We start from the raw sequence: 20,793 nt of genomic DNA, 5'->3' as shown, positions 1-20,793 counted from the left end.
AAGCTTTACAGGTTATTAAAAAGCACGTCTAGGATAAGGTGTTTATTTTGAATGAAATTTATGTAAAAAATGTATGACAAAATATAAGTATACGTATTTACTAGGAAATAATAGTAAATCACATTTTGAGTGATGAAGTACAAGTTTATACTTTCTCTAGTTTCCATGAATGAAGGCAAGTTGCTATTCATTGATTCAACATCTATGATAAAAACTCTCAATAGGGCTTCCTTTGTGGGAAGAATCCACCTGCCAATGCAGAGGACATGGGCTCAATCCCTGGTCCGGAAGGATTCCACATGCCACAGGACAGCTAAGTCCACCCACTGCAGCTATTGAATTGATATGCCCTAGAGCCTGAGCTCCACAACAAGAGAAGCCAGCTCAGTGAGAAACCCGCACACTGCAACCAAGAGGAGCCACTGCTCATCACAAACTAGGGAAAGCCTGCACTCAGCAATGAAGACCCACCACAGCCAAAAATAAAACAGATAAATAAATCTTAAAAAAATAAAACTGTCAGCAGTGTGGGTATAGAGTGACTATACTTCATCAAGGTAGAGTCCACATATGGCAAACCCAAAACTAACATCATTCAGTTCAGTTCAGTTCAGTTGCTCAGTCTTGTCCGACTCTTTGCGAACCCATGAATTGCAGCACGCCAGGCCTCCCTGTCCATCACCAACTCCCGGAGTTCACTCAGACTCATGTCCATCGAGTCAGTGATGCCATCCAGCCATCTCATCCTCCGTCGTCCCCTTCTCTTCCTGCCCCCAATCCCTCCCAGCATCAGAGTCTTTTCCAATGAGTCAACTCTTTGCATCAGATGGCCAAAGTACTGGAGTTTCAGCTTTAGCATCATTCCTTCCAAAGAACTCCCAGGGCTGATCGCCTTCAGAATGGACTGGTTGGATCTCCTTGCAGTCCAAGGGACTCTCAAGAGTCTTCTCTAACACCATAGTTCAAAAGCATCAACTCTTCAGCACTCAGCTTTCTTCACATCATACACAATAGTTAAAAGCTGAAAGCTTTTCCTCTAAGATCAGAAATAAGACAAGGATGCCTATGCCCACTACTTTTATCCAGCACAAAATTGAAAGTCCTAGTCACAGCAATTAAACAAAAATAAATAAATAAAATAAATCCTAGATTTTAGTTGTATTTGATGAGTGTTTTCTTTTTTTAAAAATTAACTTATTTATTTTTATTGGAGGATAATAGCTTTATGATATTGTGTTGGTTTCTACCTATATCAACATTTTAGTTTGCTTTTTAATTAATTTATTTATTTTTAATTGGAGGAGAGCATTTTATTCTTATTGGACTACATGGCCCAAATTGTTTCATATGCATCCATTTGTAAAATTTTTCTTGTATTTGTGTCATTTCAGTGGAACAGCTGGACACCCATAAGCAAAAGAATTATCCTACTCACAGACCTCACAACTTTCAAATATTAACTCAAAATGGATAATAGTCCTAAAGTCTAAAAGTATAGCTAAGGACAAGTTCAGGCAATGGTAGTGACTGGAGACAGTGATATGCATATACTTGGCTGTGGGGCCCAAGTGCAGGTGTCCAGGTGGTGGCAGATGTCAGTTGAAGATGTGTTTGTAGTGATCAGGGCTGGGGTAGGTGGCAATGGCTGGAGCCAAGTATTGGCTCACTGGCTGTTCCGATGGCCCTGAATGTCAGTGTGCTTTCCTATTGCTTCACACTCTACTTCTGCGAATGCATACTACAAGGGAAATCAGTGATGAGGTGTGGAAATTGAGTTCTGGGGCATGCCAGTGCACAATCGGACAGGCTAGCTCCAGGTAGGCACAATGATGCCCACCACTGTCAGAAGTCCGATTGTGACCTGGATCTAACAGCTAGTGTATGCTCTCCTATAGCTGTTCTCTTCCTCCCCTGGGTGTGTGCACTGTCTTGGAGGTCAGGTCTTGCTGGGGGTGTGCAGGTTCAGAGCTGAAGGCAGGGGCTGGTTACAAGTAGGCATGGTGGTGCGGGCCCGTCAGAGAGGCAGAACCTGATCTGGATCTGACAAACAGCTGCAGGGGCCATGGGTGTTGATATGCTCTTCTGTGGCTGGACGCTCACCCCAGAACATGCAGTGGAAGCCAGAGACGAGTCAGGCTGGGAACATACAAGTGCATGACTGCAGGGGCTATTCACAGGTGGACACGGTAACATTGACCAGTGATGGAAGGCAGGACCTGACTCTGTCCACAAACAGCAGTGTGTGGCCGGGAAGGAAGGCAGGGGAAAGGAAAGGCTAGCTGGCCATACATTCACCTGTGGCTATAGGTTGTTGTTTTACCAGTCAGTTGCTGAGTCGTGTCCCACTATTTGTGACCCCATGGACTGTGGCCCACCAAACTTCTCTGTCTGTGAGATTTCCTGGGCAAGAATACTGGAATGGGTTGCCATTTCCTTCTTCAGGGGTTCTTCCCCACCCAGGGATAGAACCTGTGTCTCCTTCATTAGCAGGCAGATTCTTTACACTGAGGCACCAGGGAAGCCTCTGCAGATTACTTCCACTTATATCAGAGGGTTTGGTCAGTATATCCTTCCCCCCAAAGCATATGGATTAAAAAGAAAATCAGTGTTTCTGTACAGTAATATGATCCTATATGAAAAAATCCTAATGAGTCACCAAAACCTAAAGAGTAAGGTGGAAGAAAATGAGATCAATATACAAAAAACAATTGTATATCTACAAACTAAAAAGAGACAATCCAACAATGACATTAAGGAAGCAATTTTATTCATGACAGCATAAAAAACAAAATACTTAGAAATAAATTCAGTGGAAAAGTACATGATTTGTACACTGAAAACTTCAAACCATTGCTGAGATAAATTAAAGAAAATTTAAGTAACTGAAGAGACATTTATGTTCAGAGTTTGGAAAACACTTGTTACAAGGTCAGTTCTCCCCGGATTTATCTATACACTCAGGAAAATCCCGTTGCAAGTCATCCATCAGGTTCATTTGCAGAAATTGACAAGCTGATTATAAACTTTATACAGAATTTCAAAAGGACTAGTGTTGTCAAAATAACTTTGAGACAGAGTGATGTTAGATAAAATACATCACCCAATTACAGAACTTTCTATAAAGTTACAATAATCAATGCAGTGTAACATTGATTTTAACATAGACATGTAGATCAATGGAACAGAATAAATCACTGGAAGTAGAGCCACAGATGCATGGAAAACTAATTTTCCATAAAGTGCAAAGCAAATCAGTGAATAATGGATAACTTTTTCAGCAAAAAGTGCTGGAACAATTATATACTCACATGCAGAAAAAAAGAATTCTGTACATCACGTGTAAAAATTCACTCAAAGTGGATCACACACCAAAATGTGAAGCCTAAACGTATAAAACTTCCAGAAGAGAAAATATGAGAAAACCTAAGTGCCTTTGGATTAAATGATTATTTTTTTTAACATGTGATACCAAAAGCACATTCTAAGGAGGAAAGGTGAAAATTTGGATATCATCACAATGAAAAGCTTTTGCTCTTCAAAACTCTTGAAGAGTTTTGTATATAACTAGAGTTAGGTATATAACTAACAAAGTATTTATATTCTGAATATATACAAATTTTATATTCACAATATAATCTTTGACAATTAATAATGGAAAACAAACAGCCCAATAAAGATGGGAAAAATATGGATACTTTATCAAAGAAGATATATAGATGATAGATAAGCACATGTAAAGATGCCCAATGTCATTGTTCATCAAAGAAATGTACACTAAAATCACAATTACACAATTACTGTTACATTCTTTTAAAATTTATTTAAATTTTAAAGACTAACTACATGAAGTTTTGCCAAAATGGGAGGATAGTGTCTCATACACTATTGTTGAAATGTAAAATTGTACAGTTTCAGCTTCTTCTTAAAAGAATCTTATTTATTTATTATTTATCTTTGACTGTGCTGGGTCTTCATCGCTGCACGGGGTTTTTCTAGTCAGAGTGAGCAGGGGCTACTCAATAGTTGTGGCGTGAGGGCTTCTCACTGCAGTGACTTCTCGCTGCAGAGCACAGGCTCTAGGGCCTGAGGGCCTCAGTAGTTGCGGCTCCCCAGCTCTAGAGCACATGGGCTTAGTTGTTCCTTGGCATATGGGATCTTCCTGGATCAGGGCTGGAACCCGTGTCTCCTGCACTGGCAGGTGAATTTATCACTGAGGCTCCAGGGAAGCCCTTGGCTTCTTTCACCTATCATGTAATGCAGTCACTTTACTGCTTAACCAAGATAATAGAATGCCTTCACCCCTACAAAACTTTGTACACAAACGTTCATAACAGCTTTACATGTAATAGATACGATTTGAAAACAACCCAAAGACAAATCAACAGGTGATGGATCAACAACGTGTGGTATATTCAAAAAACAGCATACTATTGAACAATAAAAAGGAATGAGCCACTGTTAAAAATACCAATGTGGATGGATGTCAACATTTCTGCTGTGTGAAAAAAGCAAGATTAAAATGAATACAGACTGTGTGACTTTATTTATATTAAATTGTAGAACACCTAAACTAATAGAGAATGCTGATTTGGTTGCTTGTGTTGGGAGTGGCAGCAAAGCAGCATTATATGGGCAAGAAGAAACTTGTGGGTGATGGATGTATTCACTCCAGTTGAGCCTTGGACTACATGGATTTGAACTTCTCTGTGCATTAACAGGGATGTCTCGCATGCTGCAGTCCATGAGGTTGCAAAGACTCAGACACAACTTGGCGACTGAACAACAAGTGCATCCACTTGTACACAGATTTTATTTCAATAAATACCACAGTAGTGTAGCATCAGAAGTAGACTAAATCCATGGGTGAGCAGCTGCAGATATGGTGGAACCTGTACTGCAGAGAGACCTCAGATATGGAGGACCAACGCTAAAGTTCAACATGAGTGTTTAGACTGCTTGGAGTGGATCCCCCAACCCTGCAACGTTCAGGAGTCAACTGTCTTTTGACTGATGTGGTGGTTTTATAGATATAAACATATATATATATATATACAACATATAATATACATCTCAAATAGATTCATGTATTTTCATCTAAAATAACAGTAAATCTGTTAAAAAATCACAAAATTTAAATGACATCAAATACAAGAGTCACACTATTTTGTTGTCAAATCTCAGACATTAAACTTATTTTCCCTACCAATACTGATAAGAATTTTACATTAATTGAAGAAAATCCATAACAACCAAAACAGAAAATAATCTTTTAAGTGCATGCCTCATTTGCTCTATCTTATCCATTGTACAGTTATAGTGTTCACATTTCATCATATACGAAGAATCAGTTCAGTTCAGTTCAGTTGCTGAGTAGTGTCCGACTCTTTGCGACCCTATGAATTGCAGCACACCAGGCCTCCCTGTCCATCACCAACTCCTGGAGTTTACTCAAAATCATGTCCATTGAGTCGGTGATGCCATCCAACCATCTCATACTCTCGTCCACTTCTCCTCCTGCCTTCAATCTTTCCCAACATCCCGATCTTTTCAAATGAGTCAGTTCTTCACAAGAATAACTATATAATAAAAGAAGGAAAATACAAGCTATACCAAGACTCTCATTCATTGCTAGTGTGAATGTAATTCCTACAACCACTTAGGAAAACCACTGGAAAAGTTACAAATGTTTGGTTTGCTGCTGCTAAGTCATTTCAGTCATGTCCGACTCTGTGCGACCCCATAGACAGCAGCCCACCAGGCTCCCCCATCCCTGGGATTCTCCAAGCAAGAACACTGGAGTGGGTTGCCATTTCCTTCTCCGTTATAATCTGTCAAAAATGATCCATGGATTAGTGATTTTCCATGGATGGTGGCTGAAAGAAAGTAGATTAGAGGTAGTGAGATGCTGGTAATATTACTTTTCTTGGATTTGGTGCTGGTTACATAGATGTGTTCAATTTAGAAAATTCTCTGAGCTATAAAATGATGACGTGAATGCATGTCTGTTAGTATTGTTACATTTCTGTAAAAAATCTACTAACTAAATAGTAATGGAGAAAAGCAATATCTTTTTTTTTTGTTTTTGTTTTTTAAAATATAAATTTATTTATTTTAATTGGAAAACAGAATTATGATTAGAAAATTTCCTGGTGTGTACTTTTGAGACTCTAGCAGAGTATGTCTTGAGATCTGGATTATTTTTCTAATTATTTGCCAATATATTTATTTATTGTGTACTTTTGCTGCTGCTGCTGCTAAGTCACTTCAGTCGCGTCAACTCTGTGCAACCCCATAGACGGCAGCCCACCAGGCTCCGCCGTCCCTGGGATCCTCCAGGCAAGAACACTGGAGTGGGTTGCCATTTCCTTCTCCAATGCATGAAAGTGAAAAGTGAAAGTGAAGTCGCTCAGTCGTGTCCGACCCTCAGCGACCCCATGGACTGCAGCCTTCCAGGCTCCTCTGTCCATTGGATTTTCCAGGCAAGAGTACTGGAGTGGGGTGTCATTGCCTTCTCCATGTGTACTTTTGGGAATTGTGTAATATTTGAATTTTTTAAGACAGCAAAAGGGCATACTATATTGTTGACTGTCAACAAGAGGGAAAAAATACACACCACACACACATTACATATAGGTAGATACAGACACAAGTATGGGTATAGAAATGGATTTTATTCACATGTATAAAATATAAATACTGGATGGAGAAACATAGTCATTTAAAAATGGTTTCCTTTGAGGAGCAAAACTATGTGACTTGGCAAGGTAGTGGATGGGGGCTTTTCACAGCATATTGCTAAATTTTTAACTTAACCCCTACTAATATGCCACCTTTAAAATAAATAAATAAGATGAGTGTAGTAAACAGACTTCAAACTGCAAATACAGTATCATAATATTTTTAAAATATGCATAAAAGATGATTAGTAAGCCTCCAATACTTTGGTCACCTGATGCGAAGAACTGACTAATTGGGAAAAAACCCTGATGCTGGGAAAGATAGAAGGCGGGAGGAGAAGCGGACAACAGAGGATGAGATGGTTGGATGGCATCACTGACTCGATGGATATGAGTTTGAGCAAGCTCCAGGAGTTGTTGATGGACAGGGAGGCCTGGTATGCTGCAGTCCATGGGGTCGCAAAGAGTGGACACAACTGAGTGAATGAACTGACTGAACTGAGTAAGCCTATGAAAAATATTCAATTGTTTTGGGTATGAGCTTAAATGCCCTTTTATTTTCTCATATATGACAGTTTACAAGGTCTTAAACTTTCAATTATGTATATGATTTTACATGTATGCATATGATTGCTGTCCAACTCTTTGCAACCCCATGGACTTAAGCCCGCCAGGTTCCTCTGTCCATGGAATTTTCCACGCAAGAATACTGCAGTGAGTTGCCATTCCCTCCTCCAGGATGCATATGATTAAAGTGAGATAAATAGAAATTTATTCAAACATTCAGTGAATATCCACTTATTTCTGTGTTTCACTTCCAGATACAACGTTTACTAAAAAAGGCTACAATACACATCAGAACTGGCTTATTTTAAGTTTCTACATTTTTCTGCCCTTTTTCATAATTTTCACCATTATGATCATGAAGCGAAATGAAATGAGAAAATCATGCAACAAAGAGAGTGTGGAACATGAGGGGTAAGTAAGATTTTGCAAATAATTTAGTATCTCAAATTGTGCTAGTCATTAACCAGTGTCATAAATTCATAATTATATAATATTTGTTATATTTATTATGAAATGTGTGCTATTTTAAAATGTAAACAAATGTCCTTTTATCCATTCTGTTTTCCCAATAGTTCATTATTAGCATATTAAGACAAATCAAAATTTTGACTGCTCTAGAACTGTTTTCCTGATGAATATTCCACAGTGTAGTAGGGACTTAATATGAGAAAACTATATTTGGTATATCATTTTAAGTTCCTAAGTAGATCTAAATTAAGTAGCAGTGTTTGTTTCCTTCAGAGAAATCCTTTTTATCCAATTTAGAATTTATATTAAAAATGTCATTAATAAATCCTTGAACCTCAAAATATTTTTATCTCTTTAGTAGTCTCAAATGTTGTTAAAAAAATCTCTGCAGAATTCCTCTGAAATTAGGCACTGTTTCTTATAAACCTGTGCATGATATTCTTACTTTTTTCCATCTTCCTTTCTGATGACCTAACTCTTTAACTCATTGAAGGCAAGAAACCTTTATATTAATCCCAATATGTGACAGCATGAATGAGGATTTTAGCCTCAAAGTGACATTTTCTTTGAAAACTAATATTGTGTGTTGTGCTTAGTCGCTCAGTCCTGTCTGACTCTTTGTGACCCTGTGGGCTGTAGTCTGCCAGGCTCCTCTGTCCATAGGATTCTCCAGGCAAGAATACTGGAGTCGGTTGCCATGCCCTCCTCCAGGGGATCTTCCTGACCCAGGGATTGTACCCAGATCCCCCACATTGCAGGCAGATTCTTTACCATCTGAGCCACCAGGGAAGCCCATTTTATGAAGACATACTCAATTATACACACATCACATGTATATCATTTAGGGAAATGTTGGATCATATTCACTGAAAGAGAAAGTGACTCAATCGGCCATCATGAGACTTTACAGAGGAAAAGAAAAAAAGAGAATTCAAAGAAAGCCTTGACAGGTAATGTTGAGGGAACCTGTGTAATGTACATGCTGAATACAGCTCCATATCTAAAAATTCATGCTGTCCCATCCTTAATGACTGTTCCTTTACAAACTCTCCCACCAGACCTGGGATGTGTACCATTAAGCCTTCCATCTTTGTTTATTCTATAAGTATATACTGGAGCTTTTGAATACATAATTTTTACCAGATGGGAAAAATTGTTTTATCTTATAGCCATATATTTATTTCCATCATGCATTAGGCTAGGGCTGTGGGTTTAGGTAATAAGTTCACAGAGCTGGAACATCATTCTCATCACATCACATCAAAGACAAATGCTATGAACTGATAATATCAATCTTGATAACTTGGAGGAAGTAGTGTTTGTCAGGTATTTCCTGAGAACATGAAAACACCTGTTAGATTATTTTTCTCTCTTTTTATACTTAAATCTATTTAAAAAAAAAAAAAGGCAGCTAAATGTGCCCCGTATGTTTTTGGTTTTGAGTAGTTCTCCACTTTCAGGCTCTATAAAGGGTGTTTCAGAATTATCTTGTATATTCCTTGTCACAGCCCTAGAAGCAGCCTTTTCTACAAGGATTGTTGGTTTCTTTTATTGGAAAACAATATTATAGACCTAGATGCTAGGTTTGCTCCTTGCTATTTGGGTTTCATTGCTTCTAGAACCTCACAACAGACAGATATATGAGTCTGATATATGTGTACAACACATGTATACACACAATTGTCCTTAGATATCCTGCAGATAAGTCCTTTATCACATATTTGTTGTAGCCGGGTGGTCTGAATTTTTGCAACCCTATCAACTGTAGCAAACTGTAGCAAAACCTGGTTTCCTCTGTTCCCCACTAACTCCTGGAATTTGCTGAAATTCATTTCCATTGAGTTAGTGATGCTATCTAACCATCTCATCCTCTGCTGCCCTCTTCTCCTTTTATCAGATAAAAATTGAGGGCTTTTTTTCTTCAGATATGTGTCATATTTTCATTCAAATCACAGTATATTTTGCTGAGGAAACATTTTTAAATTTTATCATTGTTTTCCATCTTGGATTATGCTTTTGCTGTTATATTTAAAAACTTACCACCAAACCCAAGGTCACTCAGGTTTTCTCCTATGCTTTCATCTTGAAGATTTATAGCTTTGCAATGCATATTTAGACCTATGATTCATTTTGAGGCAGTTTTTGTGCAAAATTTGAAGTAAAATTTGAAAGTATGACATATGTGATAAAGTTTGTATTTTTGCAAATGTATGCCAAATAGTCCAGCATCATTTGTTGAAAGAAATATATTCATTAAAATGCCTTTGCACCTTTATTGAAAATCTTGAACATATATATGTAGGTCTAATTTTGAATGAAGGAAATTAGATATTTCTTATTTTAATATTTTAAATATTAAAAATTTAAAATATTTAATATTTTAATATTAAGTGAATCTTCTTATTTATAGGGTAAAGTTTTTTTTTTCCTGCTATGTATCTTTTTCCAAGTTTCAAATACTAGAATGTGATTCTTTTTATCCACATTTGCAAATAAGTTTACCTAAAGGAAAGATGTGTTATCTTTTCCACATGCCACAGATTAAATAAGCTATGTCATGTCTGACTCTTTTGCAACCCCATGGACTGTGGCCCACTAGGCACTTCTGTCCATAGGATTTCTCTGGGAAAAATAATGAAGTGGGTAGCCATTTCCTTCTCCAGGGGATCTTCCTGACCCAGGGATCGAACCCACATCTCCTGCATTGGCAGGCATATTCTTTACTCTGTAGTGGCTGGAAATATTCTATTTAGTCTTTCTAAACCATGGATTTTTCAAAGAACCAAAAGTATACAAAACTAAATAAATGAATTTTTATTATTTTCAATCATTTCATAGCTGTAATTATTTTGCCTCATACTTAAATGATAAATCAGCAGTAAAGTAATAAATATAAAGCTATATATTTACACATATAAATATGTATTCATATATAAACACATACATTTGTTGTTGTTCAGTCACTAAATTGTGTCTTACTGTTTGTGACCCCATGGACTGCAGTATGCCGGGTTTCCCTGTCCTTCACCATCTCCCAGAGTTTGCTCAAGCTCATGTCCACTGAGCTGATGATGCTATCCAACCATCTCATCCACTGTTGCTTTCTTATCCTCCTGCCCTAAATCTTTCCAGCATGAGTGTCTTCTCCAATGGTCTGCTCTTCGTATCAGGTGGCCAAAGCATTGGAGCTTCAGCTTCAGCATCAGTCCTTCCAGTGAATATTCAGGGTTAATTTCCTTTAGAATTGATTGGTTTGATCTCCTTGTAATCCAAGGGACTCTCAAGAGTCTTCTACAGAACCACATTTCAAAAGTATCTATTCTTCAGTGCTCAGCCCTCTTTAGACTGATGCTGAAGCTGAAGCTCCAATACTTTGGCCACCTGATGTGAAGAGCTGACTCATTAGAAAAGACCCTGATGCTGGGAAAGATTAAAGGCAGGAGGAGAAGGCATGACAGAGGATAAGATGGTTGGATGGCATCACTGGCTCAATGGACATGAGTTTGAGCAAGCTCCAGGAGATAGTGAAAGACAGGGAAGCCTCGTGTGCTGCAGTCCATGGCGTCACAAAGAGGTGGACACGACTGAGTGACTGCACAAAACAGCCTTCTTTATGGTCCAACTCTCACATCCGTACATGACTACCGGAAAAAACAGTTTTGATTATATGACCTTTGTCAGCAAAGTGATGTCTCTGCTTTTTAATATGCTGTCTAGGTTTCTCATAGCTTTCCTTCCAAGGAGAAAGCTTTTTATAATTTTGTGGCTGCAGTCTCTGTCTGCAGTGATTTTGGAGCCTAAGAAAATAAAATCTGCCACTTTTTCCAGACTTTTCCCATCTATTTGGCAAAAAGTAATGGGGCCGGCTGCCATAATCTTAGTTTTTTGAATGTTGAGTTCTAAGTCAGCTTTTACACTTTCCTCTTTCACCCTAATCAAGAGGCTCTTTAGTTCTTCTTTGGTTCCTGCCATAAGGGTGGTGTTATCTGCATATCTGAGGTTATTGATATTTCTCTCAGCAATCTTGATTCCAGCTTTGATTCATCCAGCCTGGTATTTCTCATGATGTACTCTGCATATAAGTTAAATAAGCAGGGTGACAATATACAGCTTTGACGTACTCCTTTCCCAATTTTGAATCAGTCTGTTGTTCCATGTCCATTTCTAACTGTTGCTTCTTGACCTGCATACAGGTTTCTCAGGAGGCAGGTAAAGTGGCCTAGTATTCCCATCTGTTTAAGAATTTCCACAGTTTGTTGTGATCCACACAGTCAAAGGGTTTAGGGTAGTCAATGAAGCAGAAGTAGATGTTTTTCTGGAATTCTCTTGCTTTTTCTATGATACAACGGATGTTGGCAATTTTATCTCTGGCTCCTCTGCCTTTTCTAAATGTAACTTGTACAACTGGAATCCGTTGATTCTTTATTTTTCACTCTCTCTGTTCCTTTGAGTGCCTGTTTTGATCTGAGACTTAAAAGAGAAATCTGACAGTAGATATAGTTAAAGTATGAAACTGTCTACTACTAAACAGATTATAAATTTGTATTTTCTTTTTCTTTCCCTAGTCATTCAGCCATTGTACCAGAACGCTATGACATGGACTACTAATATAGCTAAGCTCTTCACCAACAAAATGCTTACATGAAGAGGAGAAAGTGTTTTGTAACCCTTATGCTATCCCTAAATACACTGAAAATGTCAAATTTTTGAAAATAAAGTGCACTTGGGCAGGAAGAAGTCTTCCTTCAGTTCAGTTCAGTTGCTCAGTCGTGTCCAACTCTTTGCGACCCCATGGACTGCAGCACGCCAGGCCTCCCTGTCCATCACCAACTCCCGGAGTTTACTCAAACTCATGTCCATCGAGTCGGTGATGCTATCCAGCCATCTCACTCTCTGTTGTCCCCTTGTCCTCCTACCTTCAATCTTTCTCAGCATCAAGGTCTTTTCCAAGGAGTCAGTTCTTTGTATCAGGTGGCCAAAGTATTGGAGTTTCAGCTTTAGCATCGGTCCTTCCAATGAATATTCAGGACTGACTTCCTTTAGGATGGACTGGTTGGATCTCCTTGCAGTCCAAGGGACTCTCAAGAGTCTTCTCCAACACCACAGTTCAAAACAGTCTCCTTGTGACTCCCAAATACACCTAGCCGCTGGTGGACCCCTCCAGTGGGCCGCAAATCCTGGTTCCCAAGCTGGGGAGAGGCCCAATGCACAGCTGCACTTCCATCCCTCACTCCATTCAACCCGCCAACAGACCTGCCTTCTCCACCTGCCTGCCCAGCTTGCCCCAGGCCAGCCCCTGAGGCATGCTCCTCCCCTCTCCTGTCCCGCCCTCCAGTCTCACCCCGCCTCAGCCCCTCCCCTCCTCTTTTCACTGCCGCCCCGCCCCCTAGTTTCATCCCGCCCCTCCGCCTCAGCCCCGCCCCTCAGAGCCAGCCCCGCCCCTCCCAGGTCCTGCTCCCAATCCCCACTCCCCGCGCTTGGTGAACCCCGAGAGTCATCTCCAGTCAACCGCCTTCCCTGAGGTGAGGCGGGTCACGCAATGTTATCTCTCCTGCTAGTCCTCACAGGGCTGGGCCGGCTGGCCTCCGTGGGCCATGGTAAGTGAGGACCCTGCCGGATAGGAAGGGGGCCCATCGTCACAGTGTCCCTTGGCGCGGGTGGAGGGCATTGCCCTCCTGGCCCCAGAAGCCCAGGTCAGGCTGAGATCCCGGGCTTGGTTGGAGTCCTGCTCAGTTTCAGGGTTCTGCAAGGCCCGCTGGTCAGAGGGCTCAGAGCAGGACTGGGATAGTTGACGGGGACACAGGTCTTCCAGGGAGATGGGGTGGGGTTGGGGGTAGGGAGAGGATCCTGGATGGGGTCCTGGGGACCTCTTCTTAAAACCCTACACAGTATGATTTTTGGCGTATGTGTGTGTGTATGTGTGTGTGTGCGCACGCCCACTGGGGCTTGGAAGATCCACAAGTGATGTGATAGGAAAGGACAAATAAGAATGAATTCTGAACTGGGGGATGCTCACTCCTCTCTTCCTTACTGCAGACTCAAACATCACTTCTACAAATTACAGTGCCACAGAAGACTGGGACAGATATTGACAGTGGAATTTCAAAAACGCATGTAGTTGAGATAACTTAAAAAATATGTTTTGTTTGTTTGTTTGTTTTTTTACTAGAATGCAAGACCCAAATCAATGCATGCATATCCCTTGTTGAAATTTCGTCTTCTAATGACATTGTTTTCATTTCTCAAGTAATAGATGAACGTTATGAAATAGACTCAGAGGGAAAAGATGCCTTGAGTTCTTGTCACACAAAAAGGCATCTACAGTCTACCAGATTGTTTTCTATAAAAGATGTACATTTAAAAATGCCTTCTATGTAAGAGAGGCCATACCAATATTTATGTTGTAGCATGATTTTAAAAGGACAATATATAAAGAATATCTTCATGCCTGTATTTACACACATGTGCATATATAGATCTTTGTAATGTTATTTTTTATTCGATTAACATAGTAAAACGTGCATTATGTACATTGTAAAATGAATTGTAGACAGTACAGAGACTTGTTAAGAAGGTGAATGGCCACCTCATTTTCTAAAGACAGTAAATTTGAAGGAGACTGAAGTTTTAGAGACATGCATACACACATGCATATATATTTTTAATGAGCATGTATGAGAATTGCAATTGACTTTATCTCTTATGGGTAGAGTTATGATTATTTTTATGATAATATAGCTCTGACATTATTTTCCCTAACTGTTGGAAATCTTATATGTAACATAGTGTAACACATTTTAGACATGTAGATAGTTTCATGGGCTTCCTTGGTGGCTAGACAGTAAAGAATCTGCCTCCAATACTGGAGACCTGGGTTCGATCCCTAGGTTAGGAAGATCCCCTGGAGGAAGGCATGGCAACCCACTCTAGTATTCATGCCTGGAAAATTCCTATGGACAGAAGTGTCTGGCAGGCTAGAGTCCAGGGGATTGCAAAGACTTGGACACAACTGAGCGACTAAGCATAGCAGATAGTTTCATAAACCTTCTTGAATAGTCATCTTGGTAGGATCAACAGGCTAGCCACTGTAAAAAAAAAAAAAACCCACAAAATTGGTACATATTGAAAAGGTCTACCAGAGAATTTGCATTATATTTGACTCCCATTCACAAAAATAGTGATGCCTATCTTCCTGAGGCCTCTCCATATCTCCTCTTCAGGCTTCTCCTCTTCTGCTCTTGTGAACATCCTAAATGAATGCTTCACTTCGAACAGGTATTTTTTGGTTAAGCCTTAACAAGAGATGCCTTTCGGCATGTTGACTATTGGAATAATTTTGTTAGTTGTCAGTCTTTTTCTGGTTTTGACTTCTATTTTAATAAGAGTTAGCAACTTTGGAGAGGCCACTTTGTTTTCAAGAAGAGAGAAATATTGATGTAAAGAAGCACAGGGATGGGATAAGAATCCAACAATTAGAATCCCAGTAGCAAGCTCTGAGAGGAACATCTGCAATTGTCAACTGAAAAATTATGTTAGACACTGGGGCAGGTTTTATAGGCTGAATGGTCTACTTCTTTTTATTAATTTATTTTAATTGGAGGCTAATTACTTTACAATATTGTATTGATTTTGCCATACATCAACTTCTGACTGGCTCACTTTGTGGCACCAATAAACACCAGCAATTGTGTATTCATAAAAGCTATTACAGCCCCCGCCCCCCATTGAATATCTGGAGATGCTGAAATGTTTAAGAGAGTGTAACGAATGTACACTTGGAAATGCTAACAAAGAAAACATGAGGACCCATGATAATAGCAGGAAAAAGACAGCTTTTGGTGCACACCACATGCACACAGACACACACCCCCAGCGTGAGAAAGCATCATTACTTTAAAATATTCAGTTCACATGAAACAGATAAAAATTCCAAATTTGTATGAATTTAATAAAACATTCTCAGCATATATAACATGAAAACCGATAACATGACAAGGAGAAAATTTCAAATCCATTTCCATAGAGAGATATGTAAATGGTTATCTCAAATGTTGATTGGCCAATCATAAAATGTTTAAGAAGAAGAAACATTTGAACAACAAAAATAAGCATTCTGTCAATGAATAAATTGAACCAAATGAAGCTTATGTATTGTTTTTCTGCTCTTTGTTTTGACTCACTCAATTCTATGGACATCACGTAGGAGGTTTTTATTTAATGATACAACCTATATTGCAGCAAGAGAAAGAATTCAAGCAAATATCAAGAATCCGTGCAGCATCCCCGATGAGCTAGTTCCACATGAACCCAAGCTCTCTGCTCTGGGAATATGTTGAGTCTCTGGCTAAAAATCACAAGATTTATAGGAGGAATCTTGGCTTTGGGAGAACTCCTTACAAAGTTTTCAGTGAAGTTTTAAGAAGCCAAGCCAGCCTTATTGAACTAGTTGTGGAAAAACAACAGAACTAACCTTGACCAGGGGAGTTTTGAACCCTAAATAGACCGTTAGGGTCTTGTCTTAGCTAAGAATCAGAAACAACCAGACTTCTCAGTATCCCCAGAAATAGATAAAGCTTTTGTAATTGATATGTACTTATGTTCTGTCTCCACTGTAAATAATGCTTCTGAAGAATGCTTCTCATACTTCTGAAGAATATGCAGTGTCACTCAACAAAATTGACCACAACAAGGAAAATAAGGGGCTTCCCAGGTGGCTCAGTGGTAATCATCTGCCAACTCAGGAGACAGAGGAGACACTGGTTTGATCTCTGGGTCGGGAAGGTCCTCTGGAGGAGGAAATGGCAGCTCACTCCAATATTGTTGCCTGGATAATCCCATGGATAGAAGAATCTTGTGGGCTACAGTCCACAGGGTCACAAAGAGTCGGACACAGCTGAGAATGCACACATGCATAATAAATGAAAAAGTAAAAATAAATGAAAAGCATATAGTGATCGTACAGAGCTCATTATTTGGGAACAATACAATTAGGTTTAAACTTAACAAAAAGACTGAAAAATGTATTTGGAAATTTAATAATGTACATGGTTCATGGGCTGAAGGAGAAATCATAAATCATAATGGATGCTAAATAATTAAACAATGAACTAGAATGAAGAAATTACATAAAAAATTTTGAATTGCACTCTGAAAATGGTATGGAAGCATAATTTATATTCACAAATATATGGTACTAAAAAAAGGTTTGAAATTTAAAAATTAGAAAAATAATTATAACCTTAAAATTCTTAACAATGCTGCTTAAGAAGTAGAATTAATGAAAGAGAAATTAAATTGAAGCAGCCTGGATTCCCATTGCCAAAAGCTGATTTCTGAGAAGAATGTAAAAAAACAGAACATTTGGTGAGATAGACTAAGGAAAAGGAAAAGAAGGAAGAGATGTACTTTTAGGGTTTTTAAATATCTAATCATTACTTTCTCTCTGAATACTTTGCTATAGGTTACCTATTCCATCAAAATTGGCAGGAAAACACAAACCCTCCATCTTGAAAAACAGTAAGTGGTCAGTCTTCTTTTCATAGAGTTGCTTTTAGTTTCTTAATGACTGAGCCTACATTTAGAGCCTAAACGTTGAAGATTGCATGAGGATTATATTTAATATGTTAAGTCTTGGTGATTCATGTCTAGATTTTCCAAAGACTAGATTTTCCAGTCTTTATCTTGAGATTTTAAGTCTAATATTCAAACTCAACTGTAATTTAATGATGTAAATGTTAAAGAATATCAGATCCATCACAATCATTTTATGTAACTCCTTAAAATGTATCTACAATTGCAGCTATTCAGGGACTAATTTTATCTGCCTATAATTCAGTTTGTTTATTTCATGTCATTTAACATAATTTTATGACTTTATGCATTTTACTTGGTATTACACTCTTGTTTTATCTTATTTTGCTGTAGTATATATTTTTATGTCTTCAGATTTCTATTTTCACTCTGAGGAAACCAATATAAATAACCTGTGTTTATCATTCTATGGTTTTCTATTCCAAATTTCATCCTTACCTGAAATAAAACATTAGAAACCTACCCAAAAAAAGGGTTTCTTTTCACAAAAGGAAATAGGGTTCTGCAAGTGTCTTATTTAATAACAGCATTTATTTTCTTATTTTATGTATATATTTTTACTCATTTTTAATAAATCTCATAGTATGTACCATTGATGGGAAATGAGTTTATTTCCAGGGATTGTCACTATAAACTCTGACAATATATATCCTTCTCTCTGTATTCTTATAATAGGGATTTTGTTTCATAGACTTGATATCAATAAATGGGCTTCTGGATCAAGAAGGATGGCTGTTGATAATAGTAGTAGTATTAGTAGTAATAATAATAATGACAACAGCAACAGTTAGTGACATTTATTGAGCAGGCACCATTTTCCAGACGTATTTCTAGGCACCTAATTTGTACCTAGTAACTGGTTAATTTTCACAACCACCTCTAAAGTAGGCCTTCTTTATTACCAACCTTTTATAGCATGTAAAGATTTTGAGAGATATTGGGAGTTACTTTCTAAAAAGACTCTAGCACTTTAGATTTTCAGAAGCATGCATAATGTGCTAAGATAGTGTATCTCATCTTAAGGTCAGGTTGTATTTTCCTAAATGATTTTTCTAAATATTGATTGACTGTTTGTGTTTTCCTGTATCTGGTTTGCCTGTTCACCTAGTTTTCTTAATATTCCTTATTATCATTTTAATATACTTTATTTTTTAGAGCAGCTTTCAGCTCCCAGTAAAATTGAGTGGGAAGGCACAGAGATGTCCATATATCCTCAGCCCCAGCACAAGCATCGCTTCCTCCATTATCAACATTCCCCACCAGAGTTATATATTTGCTGTAATTGAAGATCCTACATTGACAAATCATTCATTATCACCCAGAGTCCATAGTTTATATCATGCTGTTTTTTATATTGGTGGTTTTTTTTTCTATGAATGAATACAAATTAAAAAGGAAACTTCTGAGGATAATATAAACAATCAAGTTCTTGCCATGAATGGTGCTCATATAAGCATTTTCCTACATGTTAAAGAAAGTGTGTATGGCCACAATAGTGAAATATTTTATTCCCATGCACAGACCTCTTCAGCACTCTCAATCCTCAGTGCTAATTGCAATTATGCTATTGATACATATTCTTCTGCCACATTTTAAGCATCTTTCATCCATGTCTAAAGATCAATAAAAATCATGTTCTGATGATTTGTTTAAATAGATATAAATGGCACAGTATTGTATAGTCCCTTAAACAGTTCTTTATGGTTCAGAAAGAGCTTCCCAGGTGGCGCTAGTAGTAAAGAACCTGCATGCCAATGCAGGAGACATAAGAGAAGTAGGTTCCCAATCCCTGGGTTGGGAAGATATCCTGGAGGAAGGCATGGCAACCCATGCCAGTGTTCTTGCCTGGAGAGTCCCATGGACAAAGCAGCCTGGCAGGCTACAGTCCCATAGGGTTCCAGAGTTGTACATGACTGAAACAATTTAACACATATGCACTCATGGTTCAGAAGGCTAGGTAAGGGTGCTCCTTAATATGATGAGACATGAAAGTGACACCAATTTATTGTCTTTCCCTGTATATTCATTCTTTGCCATATAACTTTGATTTCCTCTCATCAAGAAGTGGAGTGTGTACAACTCAACGTCTGCCTCAGTCTTGTGGGTCTGAGTTTATCTACACAAGGCCAACATGATGGGTGTGAAGAGCCCAAGGTTAGAAGGGCCTTGTGCTTGGATTCATGCTCTACTGATACTGTCCTGAGGTTCTCAATACTTTTGAATGAGAGACCTCACATTTTCATTTTACCTTAGTGCCTGGCAAATTACTAGCCACGTTTGGGGCTATGCCACTTATTTTGGGCAGAGTGATGTTGACTGGCTTGATGTCAACAGAGGCTTAAAAAAGCTCTCCTGCTTTTCTATTTTCCATCTTGCTTTCCTGTCATCCCCATAAGAATATGCTTGAGCTTAGCTTGCTGGAAGGTTAAAGACATATGGATCACAGCCACAGTGCATTATTTATCCCTACATCATCCAATATTCAGCTAAATCCTATACCACTGAGCAAGCCTGGCCACAGTTAGCAGAGTTGTCATGGCTACTGGCACGTAAAAGTGTGAGCAATAGATACTTAACTGTTTTATTGTATGTGGTTTCGGTTTTGTGGTTGTTTGTCATCCCTTATGGCAGAAAGTGAAGAAGAACTAAAGAGCCTCTTGATGAAAGTGAAAGGGGAGAGTGAAAAAGTTGGCTTAAAGCTCAACATTCAGAAAACTAAGATTGAACTGAACTGAACTGTCATGCAACATTTTGCCTAATTTCACTTGTTGAGATTTATTCATATTGATGTGTGCAAAAGAAGTTTGTTTTTTAAAATGCAAATGTAGTCATCAAATTTCTTTATCTCATAAATTATTTATCCTCCCTCATTTACAGCAAGAACAGCTCTCTCGTAGACATCCCTGGCAATGACTTCCCAGGTCCCAGTGAAACTGAGGGATTATGATTATAAATAAGAAAATTCTCAACTGCTATATACTTGCAGTTTTTTTCTTCAAAACACTTATAACCAAGTTTTACTCATGATGATAATTTAAAAGCATTTCTGCTTTGTACATTCTCAACAAAATGAGTATCTTCACTCATTTTTGTTAATTAGTGGATAACAAATGTTATTTTATTGTTGTTTTAATATGCACTTCTCTGGTTATTAATGACAGATAGTATCTTTCCCAGTGTTTGCTGACCATTCTCATTAACTGGCTTATGCGAAGCTGTTTGGGGGAGAAATTGGTTTTCATTTATTTTCTATGTCTTTATCTTTCTCTTTTTCTGTTTCTTTTTCCATGATCAATCTGTGGGAAATTTTGTTTTCTGTAAATATTAACACTTTATTGCTTCTATATGTTGCAAATATGCCACATAGACTATTGATTGTTTTCTTCCTTTGTTTTTGGGATTCATTGCTATACAACAAAATTTTCAGGTAATCATTTTGTTCATATTTTCTCTCATAGATTCTCACCTTCCTCTTTTGTGTCTCTCAGAT

General features: G+C 38.3%; 1 protein-coding gene across 1 annotated transcript in view; it reads left to right on the top strand.

The window, feature by feature from the left end:
- The window catches only part of LOC102267793 (disintegrin and metalloproteinase domain-containing protein 18), a 108,282-nt gene extending 95,962 nt beyond the window's left edge, over positions 1 to 12,320 (top strand). Inside the window, exons 19-20 of the mRNA XM_070364105.1 lie at positions 7,499 to 7,655; positions 12,278 to 12,320. Of these exons, the coding sequence (XP_070220206.1) occupies positions 7,499 to 7,655; positions 12,278 to 12,320 (200 nt within the window). The remainder of the gene's footprint in view (positions 1 to 7,498; positions 7,656 to 12,277) is intronic.
- The last annotated feature ends 8,473 nt before the right edge of the window (positions 12,321 to 20,793 follow it).

The sequence above is a fragment of the Bos mutus genome, chromosome 27 (assembly GCF_027580195.1).
Source record: "Bos mutus isolate GX-2022 chromosome 27, NWIPB_WYAK_1.1, whole genome shotgun sequence".
In the NCBI taxonomy this organism is placed as follows: domain Eukaryota; kingdom Metazoa; phylum Chordata; class Mammalia; order Artiodactyla; family Bovidae; genus Bos; species Bos mutus.
This window is presented reverse-complemented; position numbering and strand designations above follow the sequence as displayed.